At 51.7% G+C, this 17,626-nt stretch overlaps 4 protein-coding genes across 4 annotated transcripts; 3 read left to right on the top strand and 1 right to left on the bottom strand.

Moving 5' to 3' along the window:
• Nucleotides 1–1,002: 1,002 nt before the first annotated feature.
• GCG54_00013627 (Calcium-transporting ATPase 2) lies at nt 1,003–4,699 on the top strand (the record flags this gene model as incomplete). The annotated part of the gene is made up of 6 exons (XM_045413478.1): nt 1,003–1,660; nt 1,715–2,095; nt 2,154–2,584; nt 2,634–3,788; nt 3,815–4,030; nt 4,109–4,699. 6 exons carry the CDS (start codon nt 1,003–1,005, stop codon nt 4,697–4,699), a joined length of 3,432 nt encoding a protein of 1,143 aa, XP_045265112.1.
• A 680-nt stretch (nt 4,700–5,379) lies between these two features.
• On the top strand, nt 5,380–6,713 carry GCG54_00013628 (uncharacterized protein; the record flags this gene model as incomplete). Its single annotated transcript, XM_045413479.1, has 5 exons — nt 5,380–5,601; nt 5,658–5,888; nt 5,947–6,101; nt 6,183–6,325; nt 6,385–6,713. 5 exons carry the CDS (start codon nt 5,380–5,382, stop codon nt 6,711–6,713), a joined length of 1,080 nt encoding a protein of 359 aa, XP_045265113.1.
• Nucleotides 6,714–8,104: 1,391 nt separating this feature from the next.
• On the top strand, nt 8,105–10,001 carry GCG54_00013629 (Raucaffricine-O-beta-D-glucosidase; the record flags this gene model as incomplete). Its single annotated transcript, XM_045413480.1, has 3 exons — nt 8,105–8,148; nt 8,199–9,570; nt 9,630–10,001. The coding sequence occupies 3 exons, from the start codon at nt 8,105–8,107 to the stop codon at nt 9,999–10,001; spliced, it is 1,788 nt and encodes a 595-aa protein (XP_045265114.1).
• Nucleotides 10,002–10,364: 363 nt separating this feature from the next.
• Nucleotides 10,365–13,106, bottom strand: GCG54_00013630 (Minor extracellular protease vpr; the record flags this gene model as incomplete). The annotated part of the gene is made up of 2 exons (XM_045413481.1): nt 10,365–11,730; nt 11,785–13,106. The coding sequence occupies 2 exons, from the start codon at nt 13,104–13,106 to the stop codon at nt 10,365–10,367; spliced, it is 2,688 nt and encodes an 895-aa protein (XP_045265115.1).
• Between the last annotated feature and the right edge of the window lie 4,520 nt (nt 13,107–17,626).

Consider the following 17,626-nt stretch of genomic DNA (forward strand, 5'->3'; position numbering starts at 1 on the left):
GTCCACCATATCTTCGGAGTCTGGTAAGGCTGCGTCAGTTTGCCCCGAGTTGTATCTCATACCCATGCAATTGCTGTAAATTCTTACGTTCATGGCAGCTTAAACGCCACTTCCATTGAAAGGATATATTCCAAAGTGAGACTGTCCGTTTAGAAACCTAACCGAGGCGCATGCGACCACCCATTCATAGGCTTCCAAGGTAGTTTCGAGCGGTCCAGTCAAAGTGTACGACCATGTAGAGGTGCTCGGAAAAGTTACAGTAGTTGATACCAAATGTGCCCTCCAACTTCTGTAAGTCGCTTCTTTTCCGTCTATTAGCTCCCACCAAGCCGGAAGCCGTTTGATATCGGAGCGGAACGGGAGGCAAGGCAGACCGCATGAGGCAGAGAGATTCCCCAACCTGCCCCCGAAATATTGATGTCGCGGTCAGTTGCATTTTGCACTGCCTCAATCATGTCATGCGTTGATGCTCGCACCACTGTCAATCATCTTATGGTCAAAGCCGAGACAAGCGACGGTCCAGACCAAAGGCGAGATGCCTTGGAATCGCCAAACAAACGCCAGGGAAGTTGGTGGCTCTTGGCGCAGATATTCTGCATCGGCTTTTCACCGATAAACGTAGGTAGTGTGGACGGTTTGGGTGACTGGGCAGATATCACACAGAAATGGAAGTGGAACGGTCCGAACGAGGGGAAGATGAGGGGAAATATTCCACAACATTTGCCAACTCGACATCGAGGCTCGAGCACTGCCACGCTTCTTGAGAATCTCAATCTTGAAGACTAGTATGACCACAAGTATCATAACATCTGTTTTTGATCAATATGCTCCGCCTCACTAATATGGTATATTACTCCTCGAGTCAAGAACACATTATGTCAAGTTCCTCCTCACATGTACAGTCGAACACTTGACTCATATGAGCATCGGCATTAAATCATATTCCATTTAGACTTTGTCAATCCGCATAAAATATTCGATCCGTCGGCCGCGTTGCCCACAATGACCGGTAACATGCTTGCTCCTCCTGCCTCTCATGGTCCGTCAAGGTCGCGGTCTGCAAGCAAGACGGAGACAATCATCTCGACAACTTCCAACCCATTCTTGACGCCAACAGTCACTAGCTGTGCTTCCTCGTCTCATGAGGACTCCGAGGAGGCTCTCAAGCCCGATCCTGGGACTGAGAGTGACTTCAAGGTTGATAACAACCCTTTTGCCTTCTCGTCTGGTCAGCTGAATAAGCTGTTGAACCCCAAATCCCTGGCTGCGTTCCGCGCTTTGGGTGGCTTGTACGGTATTGCCCACGGACTTCAGTCTGATATCAACACCGGCTTGAGTGTCGACGAGACTGCAGCACCCGGAACGGTCTCTTTTCAGGACGCTGTCAGTCCCATCCCACCGCAGCAGTCCAAAGCTCAGTGGCCACCGACTACTGCAGCGACCAAAAACGTCTTTGAAGATCGTATTCGCGTATACAAACGAAATGTTTTGCCAGCGAAGAAGGCCACCCCGCTCTGGAAGTTGATGTGGAATGCCTACAACGACCAGGTCCTCATTCTTCTCACGGTAGCTGCTGTCATATCTCTGGCCCTGGGACTTTACGAGACTCTCGGGGTTGAGCATCCCCCTGGATCTCCCACTCCAGTAGATTGGGTTGAAGGTTAGTGTTATGCCGCATGTATTCCAGAGACGCATTGAGCTAACAATCACAAAGGCGTGGCAATTTGTGCCGCTATCGCTATTGTCACTCTCGTGGGCTCCATCAATGACTGGCAGAAGGAGCGCGCCTTCGTTCGTCTGAGTGCGAAGAAAGAAGAACGGGAAGTAAAAGTCACTCGCTCTGGAAAGCAAGCCTTGATCAGTGTATACGATGTGCTTGTAGGGGACGTCCTTCACCTGGAGCCGGGCGACTTGGTGCCCGTCGATGGAGTTTATATCGATGGTCATGAACTCAGGTGCGACGAGTCGTCTGCTACGGGCGAGTCTGATGCGATCAAGAAGACCGGTGGCAGTATTGTCATGAGAGCTCTAGAGAACGGAGAGAGTGCCAGGAACTTGGACCCGTTCATTGTCTCGGGGGCCAAGGTCTTGGAAGGTATGTTCAATCTCTTTAGATGCCACGCTTTTCCAGTGCATACTAACCCCGCAACTAGGAGTCGGAACATTTATGTGCACCTCCGTCGGAGTCAACAGCAGTTTCGGCAAGATCATGATGTCTGTCCGTACTGAGACTGAGCCAACACCTCTCCAGAAAAAGCTCGAAGGGCTTGCAATGGCAATTGCAAAACTGGGAAGCGCCGCAGCAGGATTGCTTTTCTTTGTGCTGTTGTTCCGCTTTCTGGCTGGCCTTCCTAATGACTCTCGCCCTGCGACCGATAAGGCGTCTTCCTTCATGGACATTCTCATCGTCGCTGTCACCATCATTGTGGTTGCTGTACCCGAGGGGCTCCCTCTTGCAGTGACTTTAGCACTCGCATTCGCCACAACAAGAATGCTGAAGGAGAACAATTTGGTTAGAGTCTTACGCGCATGTGAGACCATGGGTAACGCCACGGCTATCTGCTCGGATAAAACCGGAACTCTGGTAAGCCCATTCACTAGCTGTGCATTGAGATTTGGCTAATGGCGAATAGACAACGAACAAGATGACTGTTGTTGCTGGGAGATTCGACGACACTAGCTTCTCAGCATCGGAGAACTCGGGCACTTCATCTCCTTCCATTCCCACCTGGGCCTCCCATACTTCGCCGGCTTTCAGAGAGGTGCTCATACAGTCAGTTGCTATCAATTCGACTGCTTTTGAGGGTGAAGAAGCAGGGAAATCAGTTTTCATTGGGTCCAAGACTGAGACTGCACTTCTACAACTAGCCAAGGATCATCTGGGGCTCCAGTCTCTTGCCGAAATTCGGGCAAATGAGCAGGTGATTCAGCTGATGCCGTTCGACTCAGGCAAAAAGTGTATGGGCGCGGTAATCCGGCTGCGGTCTGGCATATATCGACTTTTGGTCAAGGGTGCCTCCGAGATCCTCCTTGAGGATTGCTCGACTAAGGCGAACTTCGCCACTTTAGATGCGGAGATCTTAACAGCCACGGATCGCGTTTCGTTCACGGACACAATTGATGAGTATGCGAATCGCTCACTCCGGACCATCGGACTCGTCTATAAGGACTACCAGGAATGGCCGCCATCTTCCGCCACTAACTACGCTACACACTGCACCGACCTCGGTGGGCTTCTGCAAACAAGGGATCTCGTCTTTCTCGGCGTCGTCGGCATTCAAGATCCCGTTCGCCCTGGCGTTCCGGAGGCAGTTCGCAGAGCCCAACATGCAGGTGTCAATGTTAGAATGGTTACTGGAGACAATGCGGTCACTGCCAAGGCAATTGCTTCGGAATGTGGCATTTACACGGATGGCATTGTGATGGAGGGTCCCGACTTTCGACGACTTTCCGATGCCGAGATGGACAACATGCTTCCAAACCTCCAGGTGCTAGCACGGTCTTCCCCGGAAGATAAGAGGATCCTGGTGTCGAAGCTGAAAGCCTTGGGTGAGACCGTGGCTGTCACAGGTGATGGCACGAACGACGCTCCAGCCCTCAAGGCTGCCGATATTGGATTCTCGATGGGTGTATCTGGTACGGAAGTTGCCAAGGAAGCTTCTTCAATCATCCTCATGGACGACAATTTCACATCGATCATCACCGCTCTCAAGTGGGGTCGGGCGGTGAATGATGCCGTTCAAAAGTTCTTACAGGTGGGTGTCATCATTGACTTCGTCCTTGGGATTGTACGCTAACGGAATCTTACTGCCAGTTTCAAATCACCGTCAACATCACAGCCGTGTTATTGGCATTTGTGACAGCCGTTTACGATGCAGATATGAAGCCAGTTCTGACGGCAGTGCAGCTACTCTGGGTTAACTTAATTATGGACACCTTTGCCGCGTTAGCATTAGCTACCGACCCTCCAACCGACAAGATTTTGGATCGTCCTCCGCAAGGCAAGAAGAAGGCATTGATTACAACCAATGTAAGTTACTCCTGAAGTCGAAGGCAACCAAGGCTTCTTTTTGTCCGTTTTTAAATTGCTGACAAACACTGTTCATAGATGTGGAAAATGATCATTGGGCAGTCTATCTACCAATTGATCGTGACATTTGTTCTCTACTTTGGCGGAGGCGCTATTCTCAACTACGACCTGGACGACCCCTATAAAAAGCTTGAGTTAGAGACAATCGTCTTCAATACCTTCGTATGGATGCAAATCTTCAACGAATTCAACAATCGGCGACTTGATAATAAGTTCAACATCTTTGAAGGCGTTCACCGAAACCTGTTTTTTATTGTGATTAACTGCATCATGGTTGGACTGCAGCTTGCAATCATTTTCATCGGGTCTAGAGCTTTCCAAATTTCCCCCGGCGGCCTTGATGGTACACAATGGGCCATCTCAATTATTGTGTCGGCGCTCTGCCTGCCTTGGGCCATTCTCGTTCGCCTATTCCCCGATGCTTGGTTCGCTGCCATTGCAGAACTCGTCGGCAGGCCATTCCTGACCTTTTACTCGTGTTTGAGCACGGGTGTTTCTTCCTTGATGACAGCATTGCGAAGGAACAGGGAGGAAGACGCCGAAGCAGGCTGTCCGCCAATGGTGGTCGTCTCAAATGACAATGGCATCAAGGACCAAGAGAAGATCTGAGCGAAAGGTATCCGGCCACAGTTGTTCACCATGGAAAATCTCAATTTTATCATGGTATCGAAAGTTTTAAACAAGCTATACTCGTTTTTTCCTTGTTTTCATGTGTGCAGAGTTGCGATTCTTGCTCAATTGGTTTTTGACTGTGCAAGGGAGGACAAGAGGTAGTTTCTGGCATGTCGAGTCTTTACAAATTAAACACGCAAGCACACATAGAAGAATGACGTTCCTTTGGATAAATATAGGATATTCCTTCCCGTCCTTTTCAGTGGCAGTGTGGCTCAACACTTGCGTAGTCCTTTGCCGGGAAGCGCAGTGATTTCCGCTTGGCTCAGCCCCCAAGCGGCGTTCAACCCCGATGCTTGTGTCACAGACGTCGCCGATAGGCTGGCTCCAGTAGTCAATGACTCTATGGAATGCATCATGATTTGCGACGGAGAACAAAACCGATAAGAACATCAGGGATAAGGGGCTTCAGAGCCGCGCAACGAGCATTGCGCCGCATTAAGGGGCCGGTGAGGCTAAAACTTCTGATACAGGGAGTCGATAAATATCGACAAGCCCCCAAACCAAGAAAATGGTATATCCTTTCGAGTTCATCTCATTCGTGGTCCAGAATGAACTCCAACTTTTCACGCCTTCTCAGTGTTCATCTTGACTTCAAGTCACAGCTATCAATCAAAATGGCCATCGACGATGTCCTTCCCCCTATGCCCCAATTTGCGGGCAGCATTGCTGGCAAGCCTGAAATCCCCCCTTGGGATAAGCCTGACCCAACCAAAGAGCACCTTGATTGGGCAGAACTGCGCACGCTCGACCTGTCTCTCCTCGACGGCGACCCCAACCAGCAGGCGGAGCTTGTCGAGACGACACGCCTTTCCATCCAGAAAGACGGATTCCTGTTCGTAAAAACTTCGGAATGACCGAAGAGCAGCTCGATCGCCACTTCGCGCTCGCGCAGTACATATTCTTTCATGGCGGTATCAGCGAAGAAGAGAAGGAGGAATTCATGTGGGATCTCTCCAAAGGCACATTTAGGGGGTATAAGCCCCAAGTAGGATGGGGCGAGAGAGAGGGCCAACGCGATCAGATCGAGCATTTCAATTGGTACCAGTTACACTTCGACGAGTTGCCCGAATCCGTCCCCTCCAACATGCCACCTTTCTTGGACGAGATCCAGGGCTTTGCCGAAGTGAGTCTTCCCAAACCTCTTTTTTTTCGCTTTGCCATTTCACTCACTCTTGCAACAGCACATGGCCAACCAAGTTAATCGCCGCTTGCTAGTGCTGTTGTCGCGCATTCTCGGCATGCCCGATAAGTTTCTCTGGGAAAAGGTTTCGGCGCGGGGATCAGCAGGCGATAGTCTTCGAGGAACATCGTATCATAGCCACATGGGGTACCACAAGTGAGATCCTGAGGAGTACGACAGGTCTTCCCTGATCATGCACGGGCACACCGACTTCGGCACCCTGACTCTACTGCCCAGTCAACCGGTCAGTTGCCTTCAGATGTTGAATGCTGAAAATGAGTGGCGCTGGGTAGGCTATGAGCCTGGTAGACTACTCGTGAATCTGGACGATGCGCTAGATGTCATCTCGAGTGACCAGTTCAAGGTCACCAGACACAAAGGTATGTCAATTCTTCACCCTTACTTTTCCTCCAGCCATCCTCAAATGTCACTTGGTCAGATCTTTGTTTAGTTCCTAAGCCTCCACGGGATCAAATGAACTCAAATCGTATTGGTCTCATCATCTTCAACAATGCGCGGCCAGACATGCGTATGGACCCAATGATGGACACCCCGCTGCTCAGACAAAGAGGTCTGAACAATAACTCGGACGTTTTTGGTGCTCTTAGTCGGCGTATCGACGAGGGTCTTGAAGCCCCAACGTATCAAGAGTGGAAGACTGTCCGATCGCAGGGTGCGCAGGCGAAACCGGAGAAGACCGTTGACATTGACGGCGTCAAGTATAAGGAGCAGATGTTCAATGGGACTAAGCTTCTCATGGTTGTTTAGGATACGACACTCCAGAGATAAGGGGGGAATTGCATAAAAATCATTATCGTGGATAATGTAAATCATGCAGAACAGGTGTTGGAGATTTAATAACCAGCAGTTCCTCAGACTGGGCCTAAACGAGCCACAAGGAGAGTTATTCACAGGTGCGTCTCGGATGAGCCTCTGGTATACGGATAGGGAACATGATCCAGCGCTATGAGTCATGTTATCATTCGCTTTCACCTTGCTGATAGTTGCAAACATATCTGTTGTACTTACCTCTCCGTCGTTATCTCTGTCGTCTTTACTATTCCTGGTTGTCTAGAAAACCAGAAGTAGTGGGTGACAAGTAACTCGCTCAACAAGTAGGTAGAATGACTGGATGAAGTCACAAAAACACATCATTTAGATCGACGCCTGTTGTGTTTGCCAGTCACGGACGACCCGAATATTGCCATGACACTTGGGTTCAAGGGTAACAATCACGCGGATCTTGATCACAATGTAATGGCGGTGGCGTCCTACATTGATCCTAGCACAACAGATGGAAGGCAGGGGCTACCACAGGTGAGTGAATCAGAGCCGACTGATGAGCAGCGAACGGCATTATCCTCATTTGTTTTTGACTGGAGCGTTCATCGCTGGGTACCGCAGCAATGAGAATGTCAGGAGCCGACTGAGAGCCACAAATAATTATACGCGTATTCTGGAGGACCCTCGTATGACCCCTCGTTGCCCCATGCCGTCATCCAGCGGTTCTCAACCGAGCCAGTCCACTTCATTCACCTCCAGCTACCTGATTTCTGTTACATATTAAGCCTAGGTTACACAATCGGTCCGAATATCAGCATGTTCGAACAATTTTATTACCCTATACGTAGAGTCTCACCCACTGCAAGACGCATGTCGACCTTCCGATTCGCAATACCCTGTGATGCTACCAGATACCCCACGGGGACATCAACGCGGGGTATGCATCAAGTTTACAACGCTAACCGTCGGTCTACCGGGGTAATTCCGCGAAAACCAATACAATGGCCAATGACCTCGGCTGTTACCATCCAAGTGGGATCATTGCCCCTGAGGGGAACAGCCGATATACCGCCACGGACAACTTCTGGGTTGCTAGGTTGATGTCCGATATGAGCAGCAATGTCTCGGCTGTTGGTGAAGACACGCCTTGATTGCGGTAAAAGGCGGGGATGATACACAGCATCATCGGTTGTTGATTCCCCGAGAGACACAGCTTGAATGGTTCAAGAATCTGCATCATCGCAATCTATTTCTGCATAGCTAGGTGTATAAATAGCCTCGCAGATTCAATCTTCTTCAGTTTTGACAAGAAATTTCGCGATCTCATCTCAAATTAGTCTGCATACAGTCGTTGGCGGTGGCCGCTGAGAGATATGATGCCAACGATCAGTCCTGCTTCAGGGGTCGTCCTAGCCCTCCTGTAAGTGATACATCAAATTAGCCTATGTGATAATGCTCACATTTTCCAAGGGCGAATATTTCTTGGATCGCTGCGCAAAGCGACTATCAATGGCCAGCGTATCGACCTTTGGAATACGCTACCCCAGTGCCAAACCCCGCGACAACGTCGACCTTCGCGCTGCCCTATTCTCAGCTTTCGGGTCTGATAGACCCGCGTTCAACAACAACGTGGGACTCTCCTGACTCAACTCCGACCGATCACGGTATCGAATACGGTAACGCAGCTTTATCATCTTTGTGGGCGCCCATTCCCGTCTCATCGCCTCCGTTCACAACGACGGTTTCCCCGACCCCAATCCCAAGCAGCGAGCTGATCAAGCCACCGCCTTTACCCATCGCACCTACTCTATCATTAAATGACAGCCTCAAGTTTCCAGCCGATTTTCAGTGGGGATTCGCTGGTGCTGCTCTCCAAATCGAAGGGGCAACCAAGAATGAAGGTCGTGGACCCAGTGCGTGGGAGAACCGTATGCGAGGCAACTTCTCTTCCTCTGGAGAGAACGCAGGACCACCAGACATCGCAACGATGAACTACTACCTCTACAAGCAGGACATCGCTCGTCTCGCAGCCGTTGGTGTGCAATCGTACAGCTTCAGCATCTCATGGTCGCGTATCGTGCCTTTCGGCACAGCCGGATCGCCGATCAACAAAGAGGCTATCGATCATTACGATGACCTCATTGACACAGTGATCAGCTACGGGATGAAACCAGTGGTGACATTGTACCACTTCGACACACCCGCCACCTTGCAGTCTAACACCTCATTCTTTTCATACGACCACCCGGACTTCATCGATAGCTTCGTCTACTACGCTCAAACTGTGTTGGTCCACTTTTCTGACCGTGTCGGCACGTGGTACACCTTCAATGAACCGACCATCGAACCCAGTATTTCTGGCTCTTGGGTCACCAGTCGCTATGTTCTGGAAGCACACGCCAAAGTCGTCCGTTGGTACCGAGATGTCATCAAAGGCGATGCACTCTGGAGCATGAAGTTCGATCTCACCGACACAGGCTTTGCGCTTCCACTCGACCCATCGAATGCCCCGGATGTGGCTGCTGCTGTGCGGCGCAACGAGTTCACAGTCGGGTACTTTGCCCGTCCCCTGTTTTTGGGCGAGAATCCACCGCAGTCAATGGTGGAGACTGTCGGCGATAAGGTTCCGACTTACACGGATGAAGAGCTTGAGTTCTTCAATGGAACTGCCGACTTCTTTGCCTTTGACATTTACACCGCGACATATCACTCTGAGCCAGAAGGAGGCTTCACCGCATGTGCTGCAAACCCGGAGAATGCCCTGTATCCGCAGTGCACAGTGCCATCCAGAACTAGAGGTTTATGGGAAGCGAACTTCCAGGGAAACCCCGACCGCATCGCCGTAAGTCTCACTGCCAGAAAATACAAGATAAAGCTTCCTGCTAACCAGACGAATCGCAGGTGCCCGCTGAGCATGTTCGCGCCATGCTCGGTTTCTGGCAGGCAACTTATCCCACCAAAGGGGGAATTACTATTGCTGAATTCGGTCTGCCTGCGTACAAGGCGGCTAACATGTCAACACAGCATATCCAGAACGACCTCGCCCAGTCCAACTTTTACGTACCAATCCTTGCAGAGGTTTTGAAGGCCATCAACCTTGACGGTATTCACGTAAAGGGGTTATACGGGTGGTCGTTTCTCGATAACTGGGAATGGGGCCAGTACAATGACAAATACGGTGTTCAGGGCTTCAACGCTACCACTCAAGAGCGGTTTTACAAGAGAGCCATCTTTGACTATGCCGGGTTTATCCAGGATCACATGGAGGAGTAACGTAGCACCCCGAAGTAGATGCACATTACTAGGTAGCTTCCTATTATTCGGGTAGTGTTACGTCATTCTTGTTAGCAGGAGTTCTGTCCTGTCCATTTTCTTTTGTCGCCTCCGAGGGTGGACATATCTGCTCATGCAGACGCCCCGAAACACGTTCAACTTTTCAATCACTCTTCACCAGATGTCACTTTGATCCTCTAGAATCAAATTTGGAGCAGTCATCAGTAATCAAGACTCAACATTACTTCTAGACTTTTGCTAGGCAGGCGTTGTCCTCTACAACTTCAATCGCAGTATACCAAATACTTCAATGGGGACGATAGTAGTAGACAAAAACACGACGATGGCTATCCGCGACGTTTTTCAGGCGAGATACTTCAAGATGAAGGGAACAGTCTCAACAACATCCCAGTCCTCATCCTTCGTCTCATCGCCGAAGATCTTCAAGCCACGGGCGATGAACTTGTATGTGCCCTCAGGAATAATAGTCCGGTCAGCCAAGAACCCGCCAAAGTTCCAAGTGTATCCAAAACGGTGAGCATATTCGACAGGGGAGTTGGGGACCGGCCCAAGGGTCGGGTATCCCTGGTGATCGGTCACCTTGAGGGTGGAGTTGGTGACTCCAACAGCAACGAGCTCAACGTGCAGCTTCGTAGTGCCGACAGTAGGGGTGACGACCATCTTGGGGTAAATGGCGCTGCCAGTAGATCCGGGGCGAGGGATAGTGAAGGTACGGTTGGCGACGACGGGGATGAGGAAGTGGTTGTCGGTTGAGGACAGGTAGACGCCGTTGAGTCCAAGGCCAGGAACCAGGACGGGAGTATCGTGCATGCTACCGCCAACGCCGAGGTAAGGCACAGAGAGGGTCTCCCCATTGCTGCCCTCAAGAGTGATGTAGCCGCTGTACACAGGCAGGAGAGTAGCGTTCAGTCCTGGAGGAGGGGTAGCTGTGAAGGCAACGTCGGCGCTACCTCCAGCGGGAACTGTGAGAGTATCGGCTGCGAACTTGATGTCGGCCCACGCGTCGACTGTCGGAGGAGGGGCTCTGGCAACGACCAGCTGAGCCTCGCCGGGGGTGAAAGTGTAGACAGTCACAGACTTCGCATGGCCGAGCTTGTACGTAACTGCCTCGGAAGCAGTGTTTTTGACGCTGAAAGTGTGCTCTCCAACGAAGTGGTCGGTGTCGTTGAAGGAGATGCCCGTAGACCCAAGAATCGTTGTCGCATGAGCAGCGTCCCAAGCTTGCACTAGGCCAGCACCCTGCTGAGCCACAGGAGCCAAAACATCCTCATGAACGGTAGTCCCGTCGTTCCAGGCCTTGGGCTCGGCAGTGGCAGAAATGACGCTGCGAAGTGTCTCTTGGTCCAGGGTGCCACGAACTTGACCAACAAGCGCATACACGGCCGCAACAAACGGGGTACTCATACTCGTGCCTGGATTAACCATGTATTGCGACTGATCCCAAATCCACGTAGAAAGAATTCCACCTCCCGGTGCGGTGAACTGAGGCTTGAGCTGAAGATCCCATGTTGGGCCGTAGCTAGAGAAGGGGCTGGTGTATCCGGCGGTGACGCCGTTGCTGATCGGCTCAGCAAATAGGCCGGAGCTGCTTGGAGGGCCAAAAGTGACGGTGATATTCTCAGAGTTGTTAATCCATTCCCTGGCTTGTCTGGGCATGATCAATCCAGCGCCCAGGATTCCGTCGGTGTAAACATATGGGGGGTAAATTCTGCTGACCTCGTGTTAGCGATTGACAAATGACAGGGGTATCAGATTGACGTACGATTCGCTTGAGGGAAAGAAGAAGATGTACTTGGCTCCTCTGTCAAGCGCATTTTGACCCTGGATGTCCGAGGCGCAAGCGTCCATGTTGAGGATTGGAATGGCATCAGTCAAGTCGATGTCTTCTGGAAGAGGCTCGCACGCGGAGTTGTTGGCAGCGCCAGTCCACACTCTCAGAGTGACGTTCGCAGTGACTGCGGGTGCGCCGGCAGACCAACCGAAAGCATACTCGCCAGTCTCGTTCTTGAAAGTGCCGCGAGTCATCAAGTTGGGCAAAACAGTGTTATCCGCGGAGCCAATACCGGCAACAGCCTGGCCAGAAGCAGGGGAAGCCACAGCCCAAACACCCAAGTTGCCAGAGTTGCCGGCCGCAACAACGACGGGAACACCAGCCTCGGCGATGCGAGAGACAGCAACAGCAGCAGCGTCAATGGACCATCCAGAGTCATCGCCAGCAGAGCAGGAGATAACGTCGCTGCCGTCCTCGTAAGCCTTGTAGAAAGCGGAAACCAGGATCTCACTGGTTGTGTAGCCGGCGCAACCGCTGACCTTGTAGGCGCCGAGGGTAACATCTGGGGCAGCACCGGTGAAGCCGAGCTCGTTCTCCTGAGCCATGATGATGCCCGCAACGTGGGTTCCGTGGCCCTGGCAGGTATCAAGGGGGTCAGCATCGGGCTGAGGCGCGTCGGAGCTCTCGACATAGTCGTCTCCCGTCAAATCCCAGCCATAGCCCACTGGAAAACCCTCGCCGAAGCCACCTCCAAGGGCCGGGTGTCTGTAATCAACACCGGTGTCGACAATGCCGACCTTGATTCCCTTGCCGGTAAAACCAGCCTCGCGCAGCTTGTCGACCTGCGTCATGACATGGGTGCTGTAGTTGTCCTTGGCAGCCTCTTCGCGGCGGTTTTTGATGGAGCGGAGGAGTGCCTCGCCGGTCGCGGTGCCGTTGCGACCGACGGAGCTCGGGTTCGGCTTTGGCATCTGAATTTTGCGCACCGGCCAGACGCCCTTGACGCTCAGCTTGCCGGCGATCTTGCCAGCCGTGACGTGGGGCTCTTCGTCATCTTCAACGCGGATAGACGCGCCGTTGAAGAGGCGGTACTTGAGGTCCAGGCGGGGCACAACAGATAGGCCATCGGATCGGAGCTCATCCAAGAGTCCCGTGGAGTCGGCCTCGCCGTCAAATTCGACGATATACGCGCCTTTAACGAAGGCATCCTCGTCGATCTGAGGAGCCGCGGGCTCGGCGTCAGCTGCTGCGACGCATGCCGTAGAGGCCAACAGGCCGAGTGTCAGGGAGGCGACGTTAGAGGAGAACCTCATGGCGGCGGTTGACGCTGGATTTCAAACGAGTGACCGGCGGTGACCAAACACCAGACATGATTCATCAAACGCATCTTGAGCGGATATATACAAATTGACTCATTCTCAGCGTCAATCGCGCACATAGCAAATGCAGTGATGGGATTTCTGGCATGAGTTCAACACGAGAAATTGGGACCTTCCTGTTTGGTACCCGAAATTACCGGTGCTAGGGGCGACTGGCGATCTTCGGCTTGGCTGCTGCGACTCTGCTGTTCTTGACCATCGCCAAGGCGGCAAGCCGCTTCGCTTTCGGTTCTGTCGTTCCTGTTTGTTAAATCGGCCGAGATGTTCCGGAGCCACGCCTCATTGTTCCTGCAGCCGTCCAGAGTTGACATGATGGAAAATGCTGGCCCTTGGCTCTGCCTTGAAAGGCGCGTTTTGGCGCCCGCTTCGGTCGAGAGCCGAAGTTAAGGTCGTGGGGCCGCGATCGTATTCGAAGATCAGGGGTGGGCCGGTACGAGCTTGGGGCACGTCATGCGCAGTGTGAAAGCACCAAATCGTCTATACCCCGGTCGTGTTGGTATGCTTAAACAGCTTCACGAGGGGCGCCATCGCCGATGAGGCAGGAGGTTGTCGAATTGAGCAGAGGTGTGGAGGATGGTGTGAGGGCCGATCATGGTCAATTGTGCTCGAAGGTGATAACAAGCAGCAATGATTAGAGCGTAGCTGTCAGCAGTCTACAGACGGAAGTTTTCTTATTTCCGGCTTCGCGAAAACGACGGCCTTCTAGCATTTCCGTGACGATAACCGTGCGGATCAAAAGGGTCACGATTCAAAAATGATTGGAGCTAGCACAACCTGGTTTCGATCCAGGGACCTCTGGGTTATGAGCCCAGCGCTCTACCCCTGAGCTATTGTGCTTGGGTAATTGGGCGATTGTGGATATGGTTCCACACCTTCGCCGCGGATTATCGGATCTCATGAAGAGCTGAAGATCAGAGCAAAGCCCACACATATCAGTTTAAGCGATGGACAACAACGAGCGCGTGGTGAATTTGTAGGTTCATTGGAACGTGGCGTCTACCATTGATAGCTCCGGCTCTTACTCACACTCTCCGCATGTTCCAGCTCCCTAAATCAGAACGCCATTCACAAAACTTCGCAACTAATATCCGCCTGAGGCCCTTTTTCTGCATCCTAAGACATGATACGAAAGTTTGCAGAATTGCTTTCTGATTTGAAGAGCCCAAAATGATCAATATGACGCTTCATGGGTAGCTTCGTGGGGCTCTTGAACAAGGGACGAGCCCGGTAATTTCGGTATATTCGGCTTCACCCGGCCTCAGCCTCCGCAATATTCGGATCGCTTGCCGTGAGCGTCATGGACTTCCTTGCCGAAGTTCGGTCTTCGAAACCGGCCATCATCAACGTACCTTGTCGGCATCCGGATATGGTAGCATGCCAAACCAGGAGATTGAAGATGGGATGAGTGACGCCAAACTTGCCGATCACATCATCGGTTGACATAATGACACAAGTCTGGTTGGAAAGGGAATTATGGTTCTCGCAAGCAGTTTGTGATTAATTCTGGCAATGGTCTAATTTCTTCTTGCATATTTCTACTCTGTTACAGCTAACCATATAGACAATCAGAAGTAATGCCCTGCTCGTTAGCACCAGTAACAGGCTTTCAGACTCAAGCACGTTACTACCTTTAAGACAAGTTTAAGCCATTCGAGGCGTTCATTCTCGGCGGAAAGAAATCAGCGGACCCATGCGCTGCCGACTCGGTGGGGCTACGATGTAAAGCGGGACGTGTCCGGAGCAACACACGGAGACCCTCCCGTCAATTTCACCGGAAGTCGCCGACTTCCTTTCGATTTGCAAACGACCCCCGATAAGCTTCAGTTGCGACAATTGAGAAAAGCACATCCCACAAGTTCACTGCATGAACGTTTTCGTCGGTGCCGACAGACGGATGTCGGGTAAGCTGCCTGAGATAGATTCTCCCGGAGGTTTCAGGGAGCATGGACAGTGTTTAAGTGCCTAACGAAATCTTCCGTGTTTACGATATGCATGACGGACACGTCATGAGCCACTTGTCGACAAATTCACACGAGATTGCTTCGAAATGGTTCGAAGCCAGATGCAAACAAATTTCAACATAACCGTGTACCCGGGCCACTCCATCGCGCTTGCTGCCGCTGGAATAGCATAACACTTTAAGTCAAGTTCAAATAGATGAACTATCGGAAGTAGACATTGCTCACCGCCATGCGCCCACCTCGGTCGCATCGCGGTCTACGCGGCGATATCTCTATGTAAAGTACCCTTTTCATGCCATCGTCGTCGGTGTGGCATGATCAATGGGCAAGCTCCGGAACGAGTGTGGTTGACTTGACCACATACGTTCCCGTGCGAGACTCCGTCGGCGGCTTTTTGTAGCATCCGCGGATGCCGGAAACCATAAAGTCAGACCATCTTGTGTCCTTGAGAATACTGAGCTAGCGGGACTGCTTTTGCCTTTCGGCTGGGCCCAGGTACCGAACTGAAGTAGAAATAGCGTCGTTTCGACATCACGACAGAAACAAACATATTTCAGATATGGCTGAAAGGTCCTGGGCTTAGCGAGAGAATCTTTCGAGAAGCCTGCACCCCGCACTAAAGTTGACACACGAAACGGACGGGGATAGAGGGGGAAACGTGATCCCCTCAAGGTCTAGACCGGGTGTTCGCGAGCGACATCTTTCAGAGTTGGCAGTGACAAGACACCCAGCGGATGCTAAAAGGCGCAAATGAGCCAGGTACAGGCACTTGCAAGCTTTTTCCTATGCGGTTTTCAAACCTGTTTGCTAGTTTCGCAGGCTGCAGATTGCAGTTTGCATGAAGCTCATTGACCTCCAGATCGTCCCAAGGAGTTCAGATGCCAAGACCATGGTTGGAGATGCGTCCACTTCACGAATGTGACCCCCCCGTCGACAAATTTCATGCACTGATTACATGACTGCTACTGTTTTCAACTCAATTCAGACGACCTCTCTTTCTGTATGGTGACGGACACACTGATGAATGATATATGTGTGCGAACAGACATGGCAATGAACAATCCCGTCTTCATGAGAGGAGGCTGAGTGCTGACGTGAGTCTGCTTGTGCAATCAAGCCAGGCTACGCCCGGACGATGCACACGTCGCAAACTCTCAATTTTGACTCGACGCTAGAAAGCACGTTCATCGCGACAAGTTCCGAATTTAGGTCGCCTACGGAGGACGCGCTGCACTCGCGACTTGGCATGCTCGATTGCTCGTTTCTCGTGTAGTTTGTAGGAGTGTGCCGACCCAGTCATGAGTTCGTGTCTTGCAAGAGCAGACAGCTTGGCGCAACATTTGTGTCTCAAGATGAACACCTGTACTCGAGAATGCGATTTAACCTGCAGGTTTCGAGTCATCAGCTTGTGGTAGTTGAGTTGCTGTGGGGATTGAATGAAACATTTGCACTTCTGCCAAGTCTGCAGAAACAACGACAAGACTTTTAAAACTTCAAAAGCCGTGCGAACATATACCTATGGCATATGAACTCCTGCGAGATATTGCATTGTGGCGATATCACATTGGTGAACTGTCTATCCAAAAAAAAGGAGCATTTCGCAAATTGGCCGTAGAGTTGAAGCGAGTGGAAGCAGACGGGCATGCGAGGTGGGAAAATGCAAAGTTCATCCAAGTTGTTGACTCCGGTGGCACGAAGGTTCACCCCGAAGAGGAACCAGTCCGACAACTCGCTGACCCGGACCCGGGAACGGAGCACGAAGAGACCTAGGCACTTTGAGAATCAACTCCGTGGAACCACCGCAATTTGGCCCCGGCCACCGGATAACAAGCCCCCGAAACCATGAAGCTCTCCTGAACTCGTGGGAACTCAGAATTCGGATCAGTATGCGGTTAAGCTCTTCCGCCATCGATAACGGGCACCAAGCTCGATGGGTGTAGCAGATATTCTGCTGATTTAGACTCGCAGCCCTTTTCGATGCTAGCGTCCCGTTGGACAGAAACAAGTTGCCGGGTTGAATTTGTCCCGGGCGGAACGCTATTCTGCTTGGGACATGATGCGGCCATTCTTCCGAATGGAACTCTTTGCAAAGTCTGCGAGGAGACTTCTCTTATGGAGATTGTTGTAATCAGACCTAGACTCTAAGAGGACGCGATCCATTTTCAGTCAGTGACATGATAAGAGAAAGTACTTGATCATATGCCATACACAGCTCGGCCATCTGAAAAATGACTGCAAGTCATTGAACCCTTCCTCACAGTGTCATTTACACGAACCTCTGAGGTTCGCGCACGAGCACCGTGATGATGGTGTCGTGGACGGGGAGGGCGGCTTGGCGGAGTTCGGCAACGCAAGGGTGAGGCGCTCGCGAACGGGCGTCGCGCATCTGTGGAGAATCGCCAAAGCGACAACGCAAGGACCTTTTCCTGCTGCAGGAACGTGAGCTTCTTTGAGGCAGTTTGGCAGTTCTGGCAAGCTGGGGCAGCCTGCGGG

Source organism: Colletotrichum gloeosporioides, assembly GCF_011800055.1.
Source record: "Colletotrichum gloeosporioides strain Lc1 chromosome Unknown consensus_38, whole genome shotgun sequence".
Lineage (NCBI taxonomy): Eukaryota > Fungi > Ascomycota > Sordariomycetes > Glomerellales > Glomerellaceae > Colletotrichum > Colletotrichum gloeosporioides.